This window comes from Leucopleurus acutus (genome assembly GCF_964270905.1).
Source record: "Leucopleurus acutus genome assembly, chromosome: 1".
Classification (NCBI taxonomy): domain Eukaryota; kingdom Metazoa; phylum Chordata; class Mammalia; order Artiodactyla; family Delphinidae; genus Leucopleurus; species Leucopleurus acutus.
Window position 1 is genome coordinate 170,463,485 of NC_139142.1, and position 25,341 is coordinate 170,488,825.

Genomic DNA, 25,341 nt, shown 5'->3' on the forward strand with positions numbered 1-25,341 from the left:
TGAAGGGTTTGGGAGTGAACACTTGGTTGTTCCTAAGATATAAACCCAACATTTAAAAAGATCTCTAGTTTTCATGTTTCCACTCTTCTGTTTTAATGAACATTACACACATACACGTACACGTGTATGCACATATATGTAAGTCACACGGAGAGCATGGTGTGTAAAGCTGACTCTCTTGATGACAGCTCTGGGATGCCAGCTGTCCTGTGTATGAAACAGTATTCAAGACGCCACTGAGGGACTTCCCTGGCGATCCAGTGGTTAAGACTCCGCACTACTAATGCAGGGGGCGCGGGTTCGATCCCTGGTCAGGGAACTAAGATCTCACATGCCACTCAGCGCAGCCAAAATGAAAAAAACAAAGAAACAACAACAAAAAAGAATTAAAAAAAAAGGATGCCACTGAGCCCAGCTGCAGGCACAAGAGGAGATTTTGGGACTCACTAGATTATCCACCAAGGGGGCATTAAAGTAGGAAGAACCCTGAGCCGCTCAGCATGATGGAAGAGCTCTGGCCTCTCCTCGAGTGTAGGGATGCTGGATCTGCTGGGCAGGATTTGCGAGCGCCTCCCAGGGAGACCAGGGCTGTCCGCGAGGGGACGGGGTCAGGGAGGGGTTCACGCTGGCCTCCCCGAAGGCGGGTCCAGCCCCACTCACCCCCGCCCGGGAGATTCATCTTCGGAGAAACACTTCCTGGTGTATAATCAGTTTTCCCGGAGACGGAGAGCTCAACCCCGACCGATGACAGGAGGATGACTTGGCAACTGGAATTCCCAGAGGCGTGAGGTGGAGCCCAGCCTGGGAAGAAAGGCCGGCTCCGAACGCCCACTCCCCTGACGCTCCCACATACCTGTCTCGACCACCCTCCAGGCTCCTTGTCACCGTCCCCACCAGCCGCCCATGCGAGAGCGGGGACCTGCACCAGCCCGCCCGGCTGTACCACCTTCCGTGTCCCCCTTCTTCTCCAGCAGCCATCCCCCCACTCCTGAGCCTCGGCCAACCTCTCCCAGAGCTGCGACTCCCCACTTCGTGAACACACCCGCTGCTTCTCCAGCTCCCTCAGATTCCCACAAAAGCAGAAGGTTCTTCGTTCATCTGCAGTGGGCAGAGGCTTACAGGTGTGCCTGAGAGGGAAGTCTGGGATGCCCCAGGTTGAATTCCAACGAGGCTAATGGAGGAAACGGAGGTAAAAACGTTAGACCCCGACTGAAATTGCAGACCACGAACGTGGGGTGGCACGAGCTGTATTCCAGTCCACTCCCCTCCATGTTCTCCCAGGTCATCAACCCTCACTTCTCTCTGCTCCTGGCCTTTCTTCCTTCTGCAGCTGGACCTGTAGCTTGACCTCTTCAACGGCCCTCTCATCAACATCAACCACCTTGCTGACCCCGCCCCCCTGCTGGACCCCCCGGGCCTGAGTGCACAGGCCGTCTGCATCCCCCGGCACCCAACCAGCTGGGCGCTGCTGGGGGAAAACCGCACGCTAACATGGTGTGCTAGGGTGTGGGGTCTACGGTACAGTTCGTACACCTCTTCCACCCAGGCATCCCAAACTTCTCTCTCAGGCGCACCATTAAGCCTCTGCCCCTGACAGCACACGGCCTCTGCTTAACCAGAGAGGAGGAACCATCAGAATGAACCCCTCAACTCTCCGGACACCCAGCAGCATCACACTCAGCTGCACCTGCAGCTCCTCCTCTCTGCGGCCAAGGACGGGTGGTGCCCCTGCTGGGCTTGGAGCTATCCCTCCCCTTCCCCACTCCCTTGACCCATCTCTCCCCAACCCCACTCCAGAACCTTCCAAATCCCCAGTTATACTCACTCTTCCCCCTCCCCGTGGACATGCGCTCATGGTCTCTTCCCATCCTTAAGAGTGGTCTCCCTCCCCAAGCCCCAAATGCCCTCTTCCTTTTTTATCCACATCCAAGCTGCTCAACGAGCTGTCTCCCCCAGGCTTCAATTCTGCATTCCCCAGTATGATCCTCAGCCCCTGCAGACTGGCTTCTGCCCACCAGGCTGCCCGTGACTTTGTGTGGGAGGTGGGAAGCATCCGGGGTCAGCAGAGCCCTGTCCTGCGTCCCACAGCCCCCAGAGCGGCATGAACCGGTGTGGGAAGGAGGGCTGAGGCCTGGGGATGGTGCAGCGGGCCTCAGGGCATTTCTGGCCCTGGAACACATGTGTGTGCGCATGTGCGCGTGCATATGTGTGTACCTGTGTGCAGCGGCTGGGTACACACACGCACATGTGCACGCGTGTGCATGTGTGTGGTTAGGTGGCATGGGCAGCTTCATGGCTACTACCTTGTTCTTCCTGAGACCTGCTGTGATCAGGCAGGAACCAAACCCAATTGATTTACCTCCTATGTGGCTGTGACCGCATTTCCCATATCCGAAATTGAGACACGACGTCTGACGAGAGGTCGGACGTTTGAGTTGGGACCACCCTTGAGAAGCCCTGGGAAAGCTGGCTGCACACACAGCAGGGGGACAGAAATCACAGCCTAGCACCCTGGCCCGATTCTGAGACAGCAAATTCTGCTGGTGAGATGCCCGCATCTCAGCCACCCTCTCTGGCAGGGCCTCGCCCAAGGGCTCCCTAGGCTGATTGTAAGCACAGGAGCAGGAAACAGAAGTGGCCCCGAGGCAGGCCATGCCCGCCACCGGCAGGAGACGGCCTGCAGCAGTCTCTCCGACCCTCTCCTGGACGGCTGCCAGAACAGCTCGCAAAGCGGAGGGCGGGTAGCCTCAGTTGCCTCCCCAGCTGGGAGCAGCTCAGATGCCCCCTCCGGCTGACAGGTCCATCAACTCTCCGACGGTCACACACTGAAGTGGGCCCAGGCTTCCGCGGGTACCAGTGTATGTTGGAAGCATGTCCCATCTTTCCCTCTTATTTTCCATGTGCAGGGGGAAGGATACGGTTCCCAGAAGCCTAGGTTTGAACCCTGACTATGTACAACCTGACTCACTGGTGGGCTTACAAGACAGTTTCACAGAGTCTATGGTTTCTGTTTCCTCCTGATGGGACCTCAAACAATGAGCTCTCTGTGTCCCTGCACTGTTATTTCATCACTGACACTGATCTTCCATGTCAAACAAACGTCACTCCTCGTCTCTCTTCCTCCCTCTGTTCTGAGACCCAGGAACCATCATTTCCTGAGGTCAACAAGCGATGGAATGTTATCTCAAGGGGAATTCTGATCCAAGAAACCACAGGTCATTGTTTCCTTGTAAAGGGAGGCTGTGTAAGGCGAGTGCAAACTAGGCTGGGGAGATGTGTGCCCCTATTTCCGAGGCTAGCTCTCTTTTCGGGAACAAAGCACTCCCTGCTATTAAAACTTATCCTAAGAAATGGGTGGACATCTAAGCTGGGGTTCTGTCTGCACCAAGGGAAAACTAATACACGCTTTTGTTGTTGAAACTCGTGTCTTGATTTGATTAGAAACTCCGGGGTCATTCGAGGTCAAAGCGTGCTCCACCTTCTCTGTCCTTCTCACCCAAGCGGAGCGGGGAGGATGGAAGGCAAAGTTCTCGGGGAGGAAAGTGTCTCAAGTGACAAGACTTTCTATGGACTTGGAGACGCCAGGAAGCCCAGGAATAGGAACGAGACGCATGTTCCTCTTGGATTTGGGGAAGGGGTGCTCAATCCACACCCACAACACGGGTAAAAGGTAGCCAACCAAAAGTAACTGCATGGGGATGAGCAAACTGGCGGAGGCCATGGGTCCGGGGCTCAATACGGACATCATTCTGCTAAAAACACTTATAAAATAACCGAGGTTGTCAATCCAAACCGTGGACTGTGCGTACCGGAGAAAGGTACCAGTAACCTGGGGTACGTTTTCAAACGCATCAACCACCAGGAATTAGGAGTGCTTTGATGGGGCAGCAGGGGAGGAATGTCAAGGCAGGCCCTTCCATAAGTAAACTGAGTACAGATGGGCATTTTGCTAAGACTGATCTTTGCCCTTTTCTCCATGTTGCCAAACTTCCTCCCGTAACTTGAACAAAATAATAAAGAAAAAAAAAGCCATGGGGCTGGGCCGGCCTTGTCCTTCATGTATGCAGTACGTCTACCACCACCGGCTCCCACGGGCCAGTATCCTTCTGGGAGGCGGTCTGTTCTCAGGACAGCCCCACAGAGCCTAGTTAGAGATGCTGTCCTGTGGCCAGTGGGTGATACAGCTCTTAGGAACTTAAGGTCCAGTTTTATATCCTACATCCAGAACAGGGCCACCCAGGTTTCTTATATTTCTCCTTATTTTCCACGGTAGAAAAAGAGGCTTTATCTTGACTGTTTTTCTAAACTTGAACTCTAGGTCTGTCTTTTAAAAAAGAATCCATTGAAACGGGCAGTCAGTATTTAATTCAAAAAGCCAAAAGAGTTAATAATTTGTTACTTAACTTTTGATCATCCAGGCTGGGGTTGGCAGGTTTGCTAATAGTTACCTGTCCCCGGGCCAAATACTGGCACAGAACGAGGCAATGGCTTTCTTTCGATGACGAAAGACATTTAAACCCCTGTTGGTCCCAATGAGGTGATAAATGGTCTTGGCTTCTTTAAATCTAGGGAACATAAAGTAAACTCACCTTGAAAATTTGCTGGGACCTTCTCCATCTTCATCATCAAAGTCCATTCTGAAAAGTCAAGATCACGAGTGAGCATTCATTATACGTAGGACATTTAACTGGACACATGAGCTGGTGTCACACACGGGGGTTTTTATTTGGTCAGATTGCTCTCCAACAATCCCAACCCTTGGCAGTGCAAAAAACAGTATCTCTACACGGTCATTGTACAGGTTTGAGACAAGAAAGGGCAGAATGAAAGGTCTACAGCACCAGTGCCATTAATTATGCGATTGGGGACTTCTGCAAAAGTGCTGGAATATCAACTCGAACCCTTCTAGAACCCTATACAGGCTGCCAGTGGGTTGCTCAGGCTGTGCTGGAAAAGTCAACACCCCTTATCTCCCACCACCTTTGGGGACACCTGCTCCCCTCCATAGCATTTATTCCACAGGGAGACTTCCTTCTTTAAATTATTTTGTGGTATATTAACAGACTGAGAAAAGCCCAAGAGGGTTTCAAAAACAGGAAGTTTTAAGGGCAATGAAGGGATTATGAGGGAAACATATACTACTGGTTGTGCCATGTGAGGACTTGGCTGGCGTGGATGAGTCAACATGGAAAGGGCATTTAAGGCCATTAGCCTATAAACTCCAGGTCCAAGTAAATGGGTGTGCGGGAGAAACAGTCGTTTGGGGCCCAAGCTACTCAAAGTGCCTGTCTGCTTACTGAAACTCACCCAATAAATACTCAAGATTCCCACTCCATTGGGCCTCTCCAAATACACATAAAACAAAAAGTTTTGATAGATATTTCTTTAACTGATATCCCAAACTCTCCTTCTCAAAAAACAAACAACAAAAAACAGTCCTCTCTAAGGTCAGTTAATTTTACTCCTGAAGATGTTAGAGCAGAGCAGGTACTTATTTAAGGTGTACCCAGAGTCTTCGGGAACAAAACAGAAATGGTACAGATGTCTTCGCTCTCCTGGACGTTTGAGGGAGGTGGGATTCCTTGGGGGAAGAACGTCTCAGAGCCACTGCATGCCTCATCTTGTTCTCAGTGGAACTGAGGGACTAAGTGGGACACAGTTTCCGTGGACCCCAAGCAGAAGGGAGGCCGGCCTGCCTGGTGGCCAACAGCTTGCCACCAGAGTGGCGGGTGTGCTCTAGGACCACAGCTGCATATGCCAGGGCTGCTGGCCTCACAGGGAACGTGATCTCCCCCTCAGCTCTCAGGGTGGGGGCCCCAGTGGGTAATGGGTGATGTGGGGGGAAGGCACAGGGCACCTAGGCCACCAGGAAATGGCCAGTTGCATAGGAAGAGCCACCACGGGACAAGCACATGGGAGAGGCCCCTAATGAGATAAATAGTACTCTCTAGGCTTTGGGGTTACTTGGGGGACCTAGAGACTGTGATGACATAGGGCAAAGGAACACTGTCTTCTTTAAAATGGTATCACATGTTTATTTTTGGACTGTTTTATGTGCAATGTGGCCAGAGTTCTAATCTGAGTTGAACTGATGGGATCCCCTGCCAGTTTGGCATCCCTGATTTCCAGGCACCAGGGCTTGCACTGGCTGCTTGGAATAAAAGAACAAAAGGCATTACATAACTGGGAGGGATGACAGCGATGTTAACAAAAATACTTCTGCACAAAGAGGAGGGAAGACCGGGAAGAAAAGTGATAAGAAAGGGAAAGTACAGTTAAAACACCACTGGGAGAGACAGACATGCACCCCCCTACAATGCAGACTGGGCAGCCAGGCACCAGACAGCAGCTGCAGAGTCGCCTATGTTGTGGGAAAATGGTGGCTGAACGCACGACTTTCTAAATGAAGCAGAGTCATCAATATACTGCTTAGCTACTAAGCCATCACCTCACCTTTCCTGAAAAATCACGTCCGGGAGATAGCACCAAAAATCCTGCTCCCAGAGCCTCTGGGCCTCTGCAGAGCTACAGAACCACACTGCCACCCAGTGTTCATCACGGGTAAGAGCGACTTTGCTGCAGACATGAAGGTTACTTAACACCCCTGGGCTGGCAAAAACAGACTAGTGTTAAGAAAAAGAACTCGCACTTTCAAAATTCTAATGGATTTATGCAAGCATTCAGCAAAACCTCAAGTGCGTGTGACATGTACAGTTATCTTTAAAATGCCTTTCAGGTCAAGTTGATATGAGCGTGATAATCTGGCTCCTGCAAGATACAATTGATTAAGTCAGCCTTCCCTCCTCAGGCTGCACGGTCTTTGGGGTATTTAGGGAGACCAACTGTCCCGGTTTTCCCAGAATGTGGGGATCTGTGGAGGTACTGGGCTTCAGTGCTAAAACTGGGAAGGTCCTGGGCCAACCAGGACAGTTGGTCACCAGAGTTTTCATTAAGGACAGCTTGTCTCTTTACCTGAACCTCATGCAGCAGACGGATGGGAAAGCAAGCCATACGGTAAACGGTCCCAGTCTGGATCAGGTCAGCCCAGTTGAGGAGAGAGTGTAAGAGAGGGACGGCCAGGCTCTGGAGCCAGAGTTTTCTGAAGTCTACTGAAAACTTAGGAAGCAGGATTTGGCTATGAAAACTTAGGGACCACAAAACTGTGCCTTCCCACCTGTGTAAGCGTGTGATCACACGTGTGCTGCCATCACATCTAGGAATTTTGAAATGCATAATGTGGGCGTGAACTCAGGAGAGAAATCAGGACACAAACGACCGTTCAGATCCTCAGGGTAACTCACTTGACCCCAAAGCGGTCTCACTGCCCATCAGCCACACAGAAAACAATTCAACTCCTGAGGACAGAAGGATCTTTAGGAGGAGTGCTTGCCAAGACGCTGCCTTTGGGTCTTCTGCCACCAATTCAAAGGCTCCACTTTAAATATGACTACAATAGCTGTGCTTTTCTTCTGCTGTAAAAACTCTGAGTAAATCATCCTGTATGTCTTTTATGTGTCTCTATTATACTTAAGCATCTGGATAATAAGGGAGAGAAATCAAAACATGCCTTTTAAGTCCTATTGTATTCACTTTAAAGGATTCCGTACAATAAGTGGATGATCTAAGAGTCCTCAAAAGGTGGGCTGAGAATGCGTTTTACCTCACTTTCCTGTTGCTGAGCATGGATTCTAACCTCGATAAAAAGCCGTGAAAAGCATTTCTGAGCCTGCAGCTAGTTACGAGTGAGTGCTGCGGACCCGCCTGACAGTGATTGCATAATAATAATAATGCATCGTCAAATATGAGTCAGCAAATCATTCACTTATGCTCTTATGAGAGAAGATGAGACGCCGTGCCAACAAGGCTGGTTCTAGAGTGCAGCAAACGAGCGACCCCAGGCCAGCGTGAAGATGCTGCTGAAAAAAAGAGAAGTGACACGGGTGCGAGCCAACACCCTTCCTTCAGGGCCTGGGCCAGCTGACTGGGGCTACAGCAACACTACTGCAGAAATTTGAACCAAGCAAAACATCTGCTTATGTAATATGTCTTTTACTCAACCACATTCCAGCAGCCGTGGGGTTAGACTGCAGGTAGACGCTGGCCTACTGGCCGCACACAATTTGGAAATCGTTTCCCTCCAATGACGATATTTTAGAAGCCCAACATTTGACTCCAGGGCAGCAGGAAGGGGCTGGTACACCCAGTGCCCTCCAGCCTCACCCTCCCTCCCCACCAAGGGCTGACTCTGGGGATGGGCACAGCCTGTCTAGTGACAGCCACTTCCCCTGTCACTTGAAAAGCACCAAGTGTGCCCTGTGGATGCCCCCCCCATGCCGTCCCACCGCCTCACTGGGATCAGGGAGTTCTCTACAAAAACGCAATCCAGGTGACTTGCTTCTGGTCACTTCTGCCACACATGTGGAATCACTTTTCAAAGAATCTGAAACTTCTGAACCTTCACCTTTGTCCCAACTGCTAGCAGAGCACGCTGCTTGCTAAGATGCTTACTGGGGGAGCCGTCAGGGGACAGGGAAAGAGCATTCATCAGAGGATCCACGGCGCTGGGCCAGGCATGTGGCCGGGGCATCCAAACCCCACGAGGGGTCACTTCTACTTGGCTCTGAAACACTAGGGCTGGGTGGTCATCCTGGGAATCTGGGACACGTCCCTCCACCGGAATCACCAGGTCAGAGCGGGAAGACCTAGGCAGGGAATAGGGTGCGGGAGGCAGGCCCTTACCTCTCCCAACCCCCCACTCCTTTGCTCTCTCCTTCTCCCCTTCCCTGCGTCTCCAGCTGTGCCCCACAGTCTCGGAGAGAAGGAGGAAGAGCACCGTGGCAGTGACGGGGGAGCGTGCATAAACGCGCCATGGTGCAGGGGTGGGCGCCGCAGTGGGGTGACCTGCCTTTTTTTTTTTTTTGGGTACGCGGGCCTCCCACCACCATGGCCTCTCCCATTGCGGAGCCCAGGCTCCGGACGCGCAGGCTCAGCGGCCATGGCTCACGGGCCCAGGCGCTCCGCGGCATGTGGGATCTTCCCGGACCGGGGCACGAACCCGTGTCCCCTGCATCGGCAGGCGGGCTCTCAACCGCTGCGCCACCAGGGAAGCCCGGGGTGACCTGCTTTTTGATGAATGTGACTTTCGTCAGGACTGAGAGCGCAGGCTGCGGTCTGCGGGGCGTTATCACTGCTGTGGTTGTTCTACAACCGCGGTGGCCTCCATCACAGAATTTCAGCAAAACACGTAAAATACCAGATGTGAGAGTTACCATGGAAACTGCCCTGTAAAAATGGAGGTTTCCTTGCTGAGACGCAGAGGATACATCCCTCAGTCACAGGGGCTTAGCAGAAGGAAGCGCGGTTTGCCTGCTCTTCCTTCTGATGGGGAAAAGGAAGCAGGCGCACGGGCTCCAAAAATGAGAATAAAGGACGAGCCCCCCGAGGAGGTCGGCTCCTTGATCTGCCTTTCGGAGGCGCGGGCCCTCATCCTGCTGGTTGGGTAGCGTGCCAGCAGTTGCTGTTCGTCCCCTTGAATCTCTGGTTTCTTTGCTTGCTGTGGTGCTTCCTTGCTTCTAAGTGGGAGTGACCTCTGGGCTCTGTCTCAGTCCACCCCAGGTCCCCCTCCACCTCCAGTGTCACGCCGTGTATGTGTGACCTGGTAGGGAAAGGGGCAGCCTGGAGGACCTCTTCAGAAAGGAGACCGAGTCCACTGTCCGGTCATCAGCTCAGGCAGCAAGCAGATGTCAGGGTCTGGACGCCAGGAACTCGGAGGTCAAGGAGGGCAGGAGCCTCAGCTCGCCACAGCCCAGCCCTGAGCAAAGCGTAGGCCCAGCACACACCCTGCGGGAGGGGTGGCAGAGGCTCAACGACGACTCCCCTGCACGGAGAGGGCTCCTTGTCCTGCAAATACTGGGCCCCAGCATCTCTGCCTGTCCTTGGCCCTGGCCCAGCCCACCTTCCTGCATCAAAGAGTCCTGTGCTACAGAGGGAGAGAACAAACGTATGGACACCAAGGCGGGGAAAGTGGTGGGTGGTGGTGGTGGTGGGATGAACTGGGAGATTGGGATTGACATGTATACACTAATATGTATAAAATGGGTAATTAATAAGAACCGGCTGTATAAAAAAATAAATAAAATTTAAAAAATTTTTAAAAAGTGTTAAATATACAGAAAAAAAAAGATTTCTGTGCTTCCTCTTCTTAAAAAGGATTGGGCCAGCAATGAGGCTCTGTCCCCAGGGAATGGAAGTTAGCAAGCACAGACATTTAAAATAATTTTTAAAAGGCCTGGCATCTTAAAAAAAATTCAGTAAGTTTATATGTTGACATCAAGTGCATTCTTTCAACAGCCCACACTCCACTGAGCTTAGCACCTAGCTAGCAAGAGTAGCTGGTTAAAAGAGGATGTCTGGGTTTGTAGTCAGCCCCAGGGCAGGCTGCTTCCTACTCTAAAGCTGATCTCAGGAGTTCTGCCCCAGGTACCACGCTGCTCCTGAGAGCTCTGCTGGTCCCACTGGAAGGAACGCTGACCTGGAGGGGAGCGGGCTGAATGGAGGGGAGAAAGCTGGGGAACCAGACTCCATTACCCTCTCACTGATCACCAAAATCTTAGCCCTTCTTTTAAAGACTACTACACACACAGCAGTCTTTTCACCATCTCAAATTATAACGCTGAAGGGGCTTTTTCATCCTACTCCATTCCATTCCAGGTCCTCATAACATACCTGCTCCCCCTCCCCCAGCCCCGTTTAAGAATCACACTGGTTTAAAAGCGACTCTTAGGTTTAAAATGATGGACCATTTTACAAATGAGCCTGGACCCTTGTCTTCCTGGGGAGACCTGGGTTATTGGAAATTGCATTTATAGGACAAATTGATTCTACTTCATGAAAGTATTTGTCTATCAAATATTTCATTCTAGTTCAATGTCTATTCTATTTCATGAAAGTATTTGTCTCTCAAATATTTGTCTCTCAAATATTTCATTGAAAATAAAATTGATTCAATGAAGGAAAGGGGTTGGTTGATATACGGAGTCTGAAAATGTCGGTTATGTTTTTCCTGCAGGGATCTGTGTTGGTTGATCGGTTTCGTAGATCTCTGCACAGCTACAGACACCATACATCATGAGTAGATGTCGTTTGGGGTTCCATCAGTTTAGGAATGATGGTCTTTCTGGTCCCACCAGAAATTAACACTGTTACCAACTTTACTGGCAGAGCAGGTTACAGTGTAAGCCGCCCAGCCTTGAGGTGCTGGGCTAGAGCCAGTTTTTTGGAAAGGAATTCCTGCACACCACCTAGCAAAGATGGGTAGACGGAGCAAAGAACAGAGAGCACCAGAGGGATCTTTGCTGCCCACAGGGGCTGAAGCTCGACCTGCAGGGCTGCCCTCCGGCTGGTGGGCTCAGGCAGAGGGATGGGTAGGTCCCCTCCCTCAGAGAGATGGCCTGAGCAAAGCCCAGCAGGATCACAGAGCCACTCTCACCACAAGGACAAGCAAACAGAAGTCCCCAGCTGGGTGCCGAGGCCCAGAAACACTCAGAGGCAAATCACATGCATAGTTAGGAATCTTGCAAAATCTAAACAGGATGCAAACTGCTGAGCTTTGATTCTCCAGGAGGGGGAGAGACAATATTTTCCTAACAGGTCAAGAGTGTTGCTCAACATGTATTAAGCCCAATTCCTGGAACCACCGAGGTTGCTTACCCAGAACGCCGCTTTCCTCCGCGGGCGGGCATGGCCCCGGCCATCCTCACCTGTCCAGTGGCCGCCATGGGGGCAACGGGCAATGTCACCGATCCAGGGATGTCCGAAGCCATTTCTGCAATTCAGCGAAGATGAGAGGTTTTGTTAATGCCAGAGAAGTCCAAGAATAAGCAAGAAGATTGTCCGGCAGACCAAAAGCACCACCTGGGAGGAGAATCCAGGGACCTGGGTCCCGGGCCCATCATTAGTCACGTGACGCAGCTGAGCCCTTCCCCTGTCTGGAAAAGGATATCCCTGGGCAGTATGCCCATACTTAGTTTAGGTGGTAAAAAAAGAGTTCGCGCAGCTAACTTAGCTTTCATAAAGAGCTCCTGTCTCCTGTCACCTGGAGGCGGGTAAGACGTTCAGGAATCCAGGCATGTGGCCAAAGCTTAAGGGGAAGGACCCCACTGCTGGTCCCAACTATTGGTAGCCCACATGGGGCCGGCCCAGAGAACCAAAAGAGCCAATCCCCTGCAGCACCACCACTGATGCTCGGTCCTCACCCTGGGCATCTGTGTTCAAGCAGAAAGTCTGTTCCCCTCTCTAAGTATGGACTCAGAATCCCCGAATACAGAGCCCTGCCTGGCCCTCCATTCATGACGAGGACAGTGAGGTCCAGGGACCTTAAAAGCATCCCTTCGGGCTGCACGGTAAGCCAGTGACAACGGCTCTCCACAGCCAGGACTCTCTGGGAAGAAATGTTAATTTAAAGAATAAGTATGTCTTTGTTTTTCTCTTTCTGACTTACTTCACTCTGTATGACAGACTCTAGGTGTGGTACAAATGAACCTATTTGCGGGGCAGGAATAGAGACACAAGACACAGAGAACAGACATGTAGACACGGTGCGGGGAAGGGGAGGGGGGGATGAACTGGGAGACTAGGTTTGACAGAAATACACTACCATGTGTAAAATAGATAGCTAGTGGGAACCTGCTATAAAACACAGGAAGCTCAGCTCGGTGCTCTGTGATGACCTAGATGGGTGGGATGGCGGGGGTTGGGAGGGAGGTCCAAGAGGGAGGGGATAGATGTACACATAGAGCTGATTCACTTCATTGTACAGCAGAAACCAACACAAGGTTGTAAAGCAACTATACTCCAGTTAAAAAAAGAACAGGTATGTCTGGCATTAGACGAGAGTACCTTTCCAGTACATCTTTATCATAATGTATTATTGCTTATAAGCTAGAAACTTTCAGAAGCTTGTTAAGACCAAGGTACACATCCCTAATGTCAAAGAAACCACAGTTAAAGAATTTCTCCTTCCCACTTTGTGGAGAGTTCTTGAACTCAGATGACCTTTCCTCAGACCATTAAATGACAAATGCAGTACTCCAGGGGCCTCTCTATCCTGTTTATTGTTCTTGGGAATGACTCCCACAGGGCTCTATTTTCTCAGCCCAACTCTTATTCAGGGCAGAAGGGAAGCAACAGTCTACGAAAATGTATTTCAGAAAGACAGTCTGGGATAAAGACAGGGATCTGGGCCCTTGTTAGTGAAGGAACGCTGGTGATGCTCAGAAGTGTTAAGTTACTGCGCTCTGCCCCCTCCCAGAAACCACGGAGGCATCTGACCGCTGATCCACAGTTATGTCCAAAGACGCTGTGTTTAATAAACACACTCTAAGGTCAACCTGAACTACTCCACTCAAAAGTTCTGTAGAAGAATTTTACAGTACTAATAAACAAAATCTTAATTTAGCTACTCCACTATGTTCACAAAAACTTGAGAGCTATTAGTTTTTTGTCGTTGTTGTTTTTGTTTTTTTTTTAACTAATGTACACATTGGAAAGTACTCAAGGAGAAAAAAAAAAATCCCTTTCTTAAAGCAATCCTCTCCTCTCTAAACAATTCCTGTACTGGATTTGTGACAGCTAGGCAGTATGAACAGCAACGACCTCATAACCTTATATCTGCCTGCTTCTGATAAGAAATCTGTATTTTTTTTCTGCAATGGAGGCTACAGCACGTTAAGTCCATTAAGTCCCAATTAAAAGGCTGAATCACTGCCAGTGCAAACATGGGTGAAAACAAAAGTCACCGCTTCCCAAAGTAAGTCCCACAGAACATCAGGCCCTTAAGATTCTCCAGGAAAAAGGGTTGCATGGTCAAACAGGTTAGGGAAAAGCCACACACTTATCCCCCTTCTCGAAGATTTCAGTGCCCACCAAAAAAACACACCGAGAAGTCCTGATATAAGGACGTTTGTTTACCCGTGACTAAGCCAGCGTATCATAAAGGTCTCTAATGGTGGAAACTCTCAAAATGTGTTCTCCGAACAACTCATGTTCCACGTGACACTAGTTTAAGTATTTTAAAGTCAACTACCTCATGCCTGCCTTTGAGTTAAGGAAACGTCAGGCTGGAGGAGATCTTCGCCCTTGTCTGCAGACCTGGAAAGGCCCACCCTTTCCCTGTGTGGTTACCCTCCAGCTCGGAGGTGGGGAGTGGGGAGGAAGGAGTGGAAAACGGAAGGCAATGTGCAGTTAGGAAAGAAGCTGATATCTGTCCCATTTTATTTGGGGAAAACAAAGGTGCAGACGGTGAAGTTCCACAAAAACCCTGGCTATGGGGCAAGGGTTGAGGAATATGGAAAGTCCAATCCTTTCCTCAGACAGATGAGGGAAGCAAGGAAAAAGAGATTAAGTGACTTCCACAGGTGCCCACGGTGGACCAGGGGCCGGGCCAGGGGCAGGCCCGGTCTTGCTGTCACATCAGCATCTTATTCTGCTGGACTGTTTCCCATGATTAAGTTTCACTGGCCCAGAAAAAGAGCCAGCTCTGCGAAGACAGGCCCACACCAGCCTGCCTCCATGAGACCCCACTAGGTATATTCTTGTGCCCTCCAGGCTTGGTGTGAGATACCAAGTGCAAGTGGACAGGCAGACACAAGTAGTTTCTACCACAGAGAAAGTGTATGCTTCATGAAGGCCATGTGGTGGATACGCTGAGTTGGATACAATCTTTACATGTGATATGCATGTGTCATAGAGCCCATGCACCATGGGATAAGGGGAAGGGAGCAAGGGAGCCTTATATGCAAATACATCGACATAATTTGCAAATGAGAGGCACATACACATCTCCAGCAAAGGGGGCTGCACACACAATACAGAAGGATGACGGCTCACCATCCACAATGTCCAAAACTACCCCCTCCCCCCTCCCGCATTCAAAAAGCATTTCTAAGAAGACCTGACTCCTTCTAGGTTTACATTTTCTCCTGTACACTGCATCTGTATATCATGTACCCGTTTCCCTACTGAGACTCAGAGGTTTTTTTCTTATCTATTTGTATGATCTCTTTTTATGACAAAGATATTAGAGCTTTGCCACATTTTCTGAAAATCTTTTACAATATTTTTCCAATCTGTTGCTTGCTTTTTTAGGTTGAGAGATTTTTTTTTTTTTTGAGAGAGAGATTTTTTAATACTAGAGAAAGCTTTAAGAGGTAGAGTTTTAAGATGTATTGGTCAGCTTGGGTTGCCATAACAAAATACCACAGATGGGGGGCCTAAACAAAAGAAATGTATTTTCTCACAGTTCAAGGACTGGGAAGTCCAAGATCAAGGTGCCAGCCAATTTGGGCACCAGTGAGAATCCTCTTCCTGGTTTACAGACCACCTGCCCTCCGTGTCGTCACATTTTCTCTTCTTCTAAGGCCACCAATCCTAGGGCCCTACTCTTATGACCTCATTTAAACTTAATTACCTCCCATAAGCTCTAGCTTCAAATACAGTCAATGGGGGGTGGGGGTGGGGGTTGGTACGGTTAGGGCTTCAACATATGCATTTTGAGAAGATGATACAATTCAGTCCACAGCATAAGAAAAGATCAATTGTCCTAACCTCATTTATTCGAGTCCTTCCTTTTCCCCATAAGTTTTTTTGATGCTCCCTCTGTCTTACATTTTATTTGTACATAGAAAATGTGTCTGTTTCTAGAATATCTATTTTCTTTTTTTGTCAATTACCCAGTTATCTATACTTGCTCTAGTATTGCACCATTATAACACACTTAGTGATGCAAGTTTCTCTCACTGCTCTTACCTTTCAGAATTATCTTTGTTCTTCTGGCTTATTCTTCCATTTAAATTTTAGAATAATTTGATTAAGATATAAAGTTTAACCTCCTTTGGAAATTAATTGGATTATCTTGAACCTACAAATTAATTTTGGAGAAAAGTGACAGTTGTGCAACATTTAGAATTTTCAACAAAGAATTGACATAAGCCTATAATTTACTCAAGACTTCCTTTTTAGCTCAATAAGAAGTCTTGCATTTTCATCATATAGATCCCCCCACTTTCTCATTCAGTTTATTTCTAGGTACTTTGTGATGTTATTATGATGTGATGCTGTGTTGTGTATTATGATCATTGCTACTAGTGTGAATGAGATCTCCTTTCCCAGATTACTTTCTGATTGGTTACTAGCCATGAAGATAATTGTGCTACGATAACTCTGTCATGCTTGATGTCAACTGATTTGACCAGCAGCTAAGATAGGTGTTGCCCTCCCCTCCCTTGCTGTTCTATGTATGTGTTATGCTTTCAAAATCTGGCTACAGAGTTTCTAGCGCCATTGCCACATGTCCTGCCATTTCACCAAATTTTTTAAATTGTTGTAATGATTCATCATTAATTCTTCTGAATTTTCTAATTTTACAAATCCTATGGGGTACAAATAATGATACTATTTTCTCACTTTAAATAGTTAAAGGTTTAATTTCTTTTCATGTCTTATTTCACTGGTCAGAACTTCCAGAATATTCAATAATAATGACCAATAACTGGGTACCAGAAAGGCCACAGAGCTTTGCAGTGAAACATACCTGGTTTCAAATCACAACTCAAACAGTTCCTAGCAATAATCTACTTCAAAGGATCATTTTAAAAATTAAGGATAATGTATATGAAGAGCCTAACACAGTGCCTGGGAGGGAAGAAAACTCTCAGGAAGCAATGATTAAAATTATCATGATTATGGTGATGGTAAGCAAACTTGCTTGGCCCTTGAATTTAATTGCAATGACCTGCTGGTTTAAGACAAATATGCTTTACGACATCAAGGAAATCTGCTCCTATCCCATTTTCTTAGTTTTCTCAAGGAACGGATGTCTCATTTTATCAAATGCCATTGTGGTAACTAAAATAGAGTTTTAGATACGAAACAAACCAAGTGAAAGATGCAACCGATGAGACTAAAATTCACTTTAAAGGTTAAACTTTTCTCTAATGTCTTTTAGGAGCCACTCTTAATACATTCAAATAAAAATATAAAAAACATGTCTCTCTCATCTGTAATCTATGTTCATATCTACCAATGTGATCAGCTGTCAGCCTTCTTTGGAAAAATGACAACTGCTCCCCAGATCTGGCAACTTTTTCATATGACTCAAATGTAAGTTACCAAATCTCCTAGGACACCCACCCAGGAAAGGTGGCCAGAGAAAGGTCACTCACCAGGTGAGGGTCACCCGGTGAGACCCTCACTCAGAGGTGAGGGTCTCCAAGGCAGAGCCTGGTATTTTTTTTTTTTTTTTTGGCTGCGTTGGGTCTTCATTGCTGCTCTCAGGCTTTCTCTAGTTGCAGCAAGTAAGGGCTACTCTTCATTGCGATGTGAGGGCTTCTCATTTGCGTTGGCTTCTCTTGTTGCACAGCACAGGCTCTAGGCACATGGGCTTCAGTAGTTGTGGCCCACGGGCTCAGTAGCTGTGGCTCGCGGGCTCTAGAGTGCAGGCTTAGTTGCTCTGCAGCATGTGGGATCTTCCGGACTAGGGCTCGAACCCGTGTCCCCTGCATTGGGAGGTGGATTCTTAACCACTGTGCCACCAGGAAAGTCCCAGAGCCTGGTATTATACACTTAGATGGAAAGTATCCCCGTAAGCCCATTGTTGATTTGCTCCAGGGCTATTGAATTTCACTCCAAAAGGAAGAAAAGTGGAACCTTGACCGTAGCACTGAGCAGAGAGGAAATCGAGTCGGATACCTACTGGGTGACAATGTGGCCATGGTCATACCTTGCCCCTGGGGTTGTACATGAACACAGCCTTTGTGAAGGATGAGTTGGCAGTATGTGTCAAGAGACATTAAGTTACCCATGCCTCACAAAAGGATGCCACAGCTGTGTGTGTGTGTGTGTGTGTGTGTGTGTACTTAATATATGCACAGAAAAAGACCAGAAGGCAGATACAAGTACATCAATGTGTTAAACTTGGCTATTTTTGTTGTGGGAATTATAGGTGGGTTTTATTTTCTCCTAAAAGCTCTTTTTGTTTTTGAATATACAAGGTTGTTTTCTTCAACAACATGTGTTAATTTAACATTAATCTAATGATGTGTTAATTTAATGACCACAAACAGAGAAATACGTATTTTTAAAGGGTTTCATTGTAAGCCACAGTCGAAAGCATATATAGCTGGAGAGCTAGAAGCAGTGAACGAATGAGACAGAGATAAAGGAAGGGGATACCTCTTTAATAACAAGAGTGTCCAACAATGGAATGGACTGGCTTAATAATAATGATAAACATCCTATACAAAAATATGTAAAATATTTCTGTATAAAGGTAATAAGATTTATGTTGAGTGCTCACCATGTCCCAAGCTCTTCACGTGCGCTTTACATCCAGCCTACAAGAGAGGTATAAAGTCAACGCATTTTACAGACGAGGGAACTTGGGCAGAGAGAGGTCAGGGCCATGCCTCGGTCACATGACTGCAAAGCAGCAGAGCGGGCTCTCGCCATTCAGCCACCCCCTGCTGGGCCCTCGCCCCTCAAGGTGCTCAGGCAGAGGCTGGGCGGCCAGCAGACCCCTTCCCCAGGTGGGGTGGGGGCAACCAGAGACGCTGTAACATCAAGACTCTAAATCACAGGCCCAGGTGGAAGCTGCGTGACATGCAGGAAACGTCCATGCTTTGGGGTCACGGGCAAGCTATTCATGATCCCTAAGCTCCAGTTTCCCCATCTATAAAAAAAGGAATATCCCCACATCATGCACAGTTACTGTGGGGATTAAGGAAGATCCCTCATTTAAGACGCCTGGCAGTCTACAAGCCACAGAATGCCAAAGACTGTGGGCAACCACCAGGAGCAACGAGATTGCCATGGAAAAGAGTCTTCCTCAGAGCTTTCAGAAAGAACCAAGCCTGCTGACACTTTGATTTCAAACTTCTAGCCTCCAGACTGTGAGACAATAAATTTCTGTCGTTTAAAAAAAAATAAAGAAGACTGGCAAATAAAAAATAAAAATAACAGATGCCTGGCAGAAGTTATTTCCCCTTTCCCCTTTGACTTTCCCCCAAGAAAAGAATATTTTTTAAAGCAGACATTGTGTGTGTGTGTGTCTGCAGTTTTACATAACCCTTGAGCAAAACTTAGCTTCTCTGTGCCTCAGTCTTCTATCTATAAAATGGGCATAATAAGAAATAGTAAATCCCTCATGAGGTTGCTATGAGGATTAGAAAAGCTAGTACCCATAAAGCACTTAGAATGATGTCTGGCACACAGTAAGCACTTCTAAGCGTTTGCTAAGTAAAACACACACACAGACACATACAAAACTTACAATCATTTTCTTACGGTAAGGAATTAGGTCACTTCTGTGATTTGATTTCTATGGCTCTGTCTCAGAGGAGTGCAGGAAGGGTGACAGTGGGCCACAGAAGAGGGGGGTGGCCACGGGACTGACTCCTCTGCAGCCCCACGTGCAAAATGCCCCCCAGGGTGATGCTATTACAGGGAGACACGGGGGCTGCCACACACCCGGGCAGGCTGAGCCGCGGTCCTCGTGCTGTGCTGACCTCACACTGCCTCCCTGCTGAGAGCTCTGCCTTTAAGTGGCTGGCCCACCCAGAGCCCAGGGAGGGCTCAGCAGACAGGCCCCAAGTGTGCCTCCACCCCCCTCCCAGGTCTCTGCAGGGCTCCACAGATGCACACCCCCCGCCCTGGACTGAGGTGGACACGGCTCCCTCCTCACCACACCGCGCTCTCACCCAGGAGAGCCTCACTTGAGCAGGTGCACGTGCCCCCGTCACAGCCCTGGGACCCCACGGTCCCACACAGCTCCACACTGCCTTCAGAGGGTTCACGAAAGCCAGCAAGGGAGCCCAGAAATCCCGGATGAACCACCCGCGCCCACTTGACTCTGGTTCCCTGTGGGCAACCCAGGCGGGCACTGGCAAGGAATTCCGCTGAGAGAAGCGTGGAGTCATGGTCCGCACCTTGACTTCCCCCACAGTTGAGGGCTGACCACACGTAACAAGGAGAGGCTCTAGTGCCACAGAAACATGAACACATCCTACGGACCAGAACACCACGTCAACATGCATATCAATCCTAAAAGCAGAGGAGGAATTGTCAACTGTACAAGTAAGAGTTGCCACGTGTAGGGACTTCCCTGGTGGTCCAGTGGGTAAGACTGCACGCTCCCAATGCAGGGTGCCTGGGTTCGCTCCCTGGTTGGGGAATTAGATCCCACATGTATGCCGCAACTAAGATCCCTCATGCCACAACTAAGGAGCCCACATGCCGCAAGTGAGACCCAGCACAGCCAAATAAATAAATAAATAACATAAATATTAAAAAAAAAAAAAAGTTGCCACATGTGGCAAAGTCACTGCTCCCCTTCGGGTCTCCCCTCAGGGTCTCCTCACCTCCCATTCTCCCTTCAATCTCCCGCAGTCAGGCCTTTGTCCCTGTCACCCGGCTAGGGAGCTGGCATCATCTCAGGGGTCTCATCTCTGCCCCCGCCCTTTTCTGTGGGGTGCAGCTGCCCACTCACCATCACCAGCACTCTCTCCTGGGTTGCCAGGGGCCGCATCCCCTCCCTCCCACCTCTCAGGCCTGCCTTCTCCTCTCCTTGGCCAGCTCCCCCTCCTCCAACAGGCCTCCAGGCACTTACACCACTCCCTCTTCTCTGTTCTCCCTCCAGGTGAACCCATTCAAGCACCGGCATCAATACCATTTCTGTGCTGATGATTCCCAAATCCAGTTCTCAAGTCCTGCTGTCACCGTCCTAAAGGTCTCTCCGTCCTCTGGGTTCTCTGCTGGCCTATCGCAGGGCCTCCTCCTTTGATCCCTCTGCATCTACTCTCCCACTCTTCGCACAGGAGTCTGAGCTGACCAGTCCACCTCTTACTTCTCTCCTCTAGCGGCTTCTCTTTGCTCTCAGCACAAATGTGGAGTTCCCTGCAACGATCAGCCAGTTCCTGTGTGGCCAGGCTGCTGTCCACCTCTCCTGCCCACCTCTTCGGCTCTGGCCACACAGCCCTATCAATCTTATGAACACACTGTGTTCCCTCCCACCTCAGGGCCTTTGCACATGCTGTGTCCTGTGGCCAGAAAGCTCTCTTCTATCTCTTCACCAAGTTAACTCCTAACGGTCACTGAGATTCAGCTCAAACATCACTTTTCCAAGGAAGCCTGTCCTTGGCCAATCCCCTCCCCTCCCATTCTAGGTCTGGTCCCTGGTGATTCATTCTTACTGTACCTGTACTTCTCCTGTGAATGAATGAAGGTCACGGCGGTCCAGATGACAGATAACAGGGCCTGAATGATGGAGCCACCCAGAGGGCATTCAGGAGGAAGGAGATGATGTTACTGCCTCAAAATACATGATGTGTCACTGTCAGAGCCCAGAAAGGAAGACTCTAAAAAGCCTTGGTCGCCTGATCCTCCTACACTGAGACTGCATGGGGCAAAAAATTTCTGGAGGAGGAAGAAAAATACGGTTGGTTCGGTTGCATATTTACATCTACCACACCATACACTTGATATATGGGGACTCTGCAGCAAAGGAGAGGTGTGATCGCTTACACCTTCCTCTGTCCATTTATTCAGAGGGTCACGCACTAAACAGGCATCTGGTTCTAGTCTGGCTTCATTGCTATGCGACTCAGTTTCCCCATCTATTCTCCAACTAAGAAATGGGGTTAATCAGGACATCCCTTCCTTCTGCAGAAGCTGCTGTAAGAAAATGGGGCCTGTTTCAATTGCACACAGCATTTGCAAAGCTCTGCTTTTGAGCCAGGAGCTGTGCTACCAGCTGGTCGGTCAGAGATGAAAAGACCCCATCCTGCCGCTGACAGGTTCAGTCTCGAGTGTGATGGAGACCCAGAGCCAGGTAATTTCATACTGAGAGCTGTGTGCTATGCAAGAGACTGGACACTGGGTAGTGGGAAGGACCAGGAAGATCTAAGAAGGCTTCCTGGAGGAGGCCACACCTGTGCTATCCTGGCAATGGACAGCAAACGCTTCAGGGAGGAATAAAGCACGATATAAAAGATGCCCTTTTCCTAAGTGTATTCCTTTGATTGCTCCAGAATTGGTGAACAGACTCATTCATGCCCCTGCTTTGAGGGGCATGCCCTCTTGTTTATGTCCAGTCACTGGAGCTTTCTGGCCTTTCACCCCAACTGCAACTCCCAACAGGATCTAGAATTATTCCCCCACCTCAAATGCAACCGTCTTGTATAGATCCTTGCTCAGGATCCCTGGTCATAACCAACGACAAATGCACAAATAGACAGAAATATCTCCATCTACAGCAGTCCCACCCCAAATGCCAGTATTGCCCCCAACCCAGGAAATGCTGTTTCCGTTCCACACAGGGATGGAATGACTGCCTACCCTTACACAAAGTTGCAGGTTTTCAGCTCATTTCAGCTGCAGTACAAGCTGAGGCTTTTGAAAGCTTCACCAGCATACAGAAAACAGATCTAGCTTACAATGCAGCGTCTAGCTAAGGACTATTTCACATTTCAGATGCAGACACAGTGTATGGAATTCCTAAAATACAGTATAGGGAGCAAAAACCTGGGGGGAAATGTGAAACTTGAGAGCATTACAGACGAAAAGAACATAAGGAAATGAAAAAACATTTTGTTCCCTCCCCCACTATTTCATGTGAACCTAAATAAGAAAAATAGCCCTTGATCTTCACGTTGCAAAACAATGTTATTGACGTGCAAACTCTCACAATACAATGACATAATTTTTTTTTTTTCTTCTTCTGCAGTACGCGGGCCTCTCACTGTTGTGGCCTCTCCCGCTGCGGAGCACAGGCTCCGGACGCGCAGGCTCAGCGGCCATGGCTCACGGGCCCAGCCGCTCCGCGGCATGTGGGATCCTCCCGGACCGGGGCACGAACCCGTGTCCCCTGCATCGGCAGGCGGACTCCCAACCACTGCGCCACCAGAGAGAAGCCCTGACATAATATTTTAATGACCGTTCAAATAAACAAAACCCAAAAGGGTCTCTCCATGGTTGGGAGGGAGTAAGGGACAGCTAACCAAAGAAAAACGCTCTCGTCACTATTCATTTCTCTTAGAACAATTCTTTTCGCAGAAAGCATAAAAAATTTCACAGCCATACCTTTTCAGAGGGATTAAACAAAGATCTTTCTTCCTTGTGACCAGCACCTTCTTGGGAGAATCTGTTTTCCGTGTAGAAGAAATGTCAGAAACCTCTGGGAGGAAATGAGCTGCATTTGTATTCCGCTCAGAAAATGTCATCACAGATCTGTTTACCTTAACTGTGGACCATGATTCAGCCGTGACAACTGTCTTGCATACTGATCAATTTATCTGCGGCAAAATTTCTAATGTTAACTGCTTAGGTTCTGAAAAATTGGTGACTTGGATTTCTTGTGCAACCACAATGTATGTTGAAATCTCTAGATTGTTATCAAAACATGTCAGGCAGAGATCAAAAAAGATTCCTCCTGATGTGCAAGGGAGAAAGGGTCCCTTCCACTTCTGGAAGGAAGGCAGGGCACATGACTCCCAAAGGCCCTCCATAGGGTGGGATTTTTGTAGCACAAGGTACAGAAAAATCATTAGACCGAGAGCCAGGGGACTCTGATCCCAGGTCCTTGCTAGACTTTAACCAGCCGTGTATCCTCTGTAAGGCAGCCCTCATCCAAAGGCGGGCTGGGTGGGGGGGTCTCTGCAGCAGGGCAGGAGGTGGTAGACATGGGAAGAGACGGCCAGTGGACCCAGGAAAGAAGGAAGAGGCCAGGTCCTTCCTCCATCAGCTCGTGTCTCCCTCCTGGACACAGAGCCCTGGCTGTGGGCCTGAGTCACTCCTAGCCAGCAGGCAGGTTTGGCATTAGGGAACTGGAACCAGTCCCAGGGCAGCCTGGGGAGATGCCCTCCCACCTCAGCTAGCAATGCTGGCTTACGCAGAGCCCTGCTCCCTGGCCCGAGTGGGCAGTGCTGTGCCCTTTGGAACACGGACACTGCACCAGAGCCCACTAGGGCGTTAGCACCTGTATTCCCACTAGTGTCCAAGCCCACCCTCCTGGCTGAAGGCCCTGCATCCCTGCCTTGAACTTTATAAAAAGGGTAAAACACACAGACCCAAGAAGACGACGGACAACCAACAATCCCACAGGAAGAAAGGCAGGGAGGTTACCGATGAGGTTATGATTCTGGAGGAAGACAGGAGGAGTGAGCTCCACACTCAATCTGGCCGCCTTCTGGGACGTGACAAACAAAGGCCCACATATATCACCACAACGGGGCCTCCACCACGAATTGTCCCATGCTTGAGTCAAATACGACAGCCAGAGACCATCAGAGGGAAGTGGGTCTCATCTGTCAGGCAGAAGACAGGCCAGGTCACCTGGGCTGTAGGCTCGGGGTCTGTCAGTGGACAGGCTGCCCTTGAGAGCGTCTTAGAGGGATCTTCAGTTAAAATCCAGGCTGTGGTTGAAGGAAACTCCTTGAGGCAGGAGGAGACATGAATGTACGTGAGAGACCTTCCTGTATGAAACGGAAGAGGCCAATTCTTGATTACTGCCAAGGCCTTGGCACGGCGGCCAAGGATATGAAGGGTAAGGGAAGAAAGGAATGACTCGCATGCGTGCTGACTGTCCAAATGCAGTCTGAAGTTGAAAAGAAACCAAATGAACTCAAACATCTGACATAAAGTGAAAAGCTAATAAATTATGGAATACCCACACAGATAAAAAACACTCAGCCATTAAATACTATGATTTCAAAGAATAACGTTACAGGAAAATGCTAAGGGTACACATTTATAGAGCAGGATATAAAAGCTTAGAGGCGAACATATATCTGTCAGGGATTCATCAAAATTCAGCTTCAGTCACAGTATTTGCCCTGCTTCTGAACGAATGCCTCGACCTTTGAAAGGACGAGCAGTGGAATACCGATTTCAGGATCGTTTCTGGCATCCCTGAACTTGTGGGTCATCAATGACCCTATAATCACATGGGTCGCTATCGTTATCTCCATCTATAGTATATCAACAGCAATCCCAAAACAAGGCATGCCACACAAACTTACTGTTCAAGTCTGAATGTTCACTTGCAAACGTAAATAGGCATTCTAGACGAACTAAGACTGAAAAGCTCCTTGTATATATGTTTCAATTCTCCCTATCAGATGGTTTATAAATATATTGTTGCAGGAGTATAATGTGTCATAATTCATTGCCATAGGCTGAAAGCTATTAATTTTACGTGCAAAACCAATTATTAAGAATTTTCAAATACTTAAATGTAAGAGAAAATGGGGAAATGATACAAATATTAAGGGAGAATGCATTAGCTTGTTGCCT

General features: G+C 48.8%; 1 protein-coding gene across 3 annotated transcripts in view; it reads right to left on the reverse strand.

Annotated features, from left to right (window-relative positions):
* ARNT2 (aryl hydrocarbon receptor nuclear translocator 2) overlaps positions 1 to 25,341 on the reverse strand; it is a gene marked incomplete at both ends in the record, with an annotated part of 194,707 nt that overhangs the window by 134,940 nt on the left and 34,426 nt on the right. For all 3 annotated transcript variants that reach the window (XM_082838443.1, XM_082838442.1, XM_082838441.1), the window contains 2 exons: positions 4,590 to 4,637; positions 11,710 to 11,824. In XM_082838443.1, the coding sequence (XP_082694569.1) occupies positions 4,590 to 4,637; positions 11,710 to 11,824 (163 nt within the window). The remainder of the gene's footprint in view (positions 1 to 4,589; positions 4,638 to 11,709; positions 11,825 to 25,341) is intronic.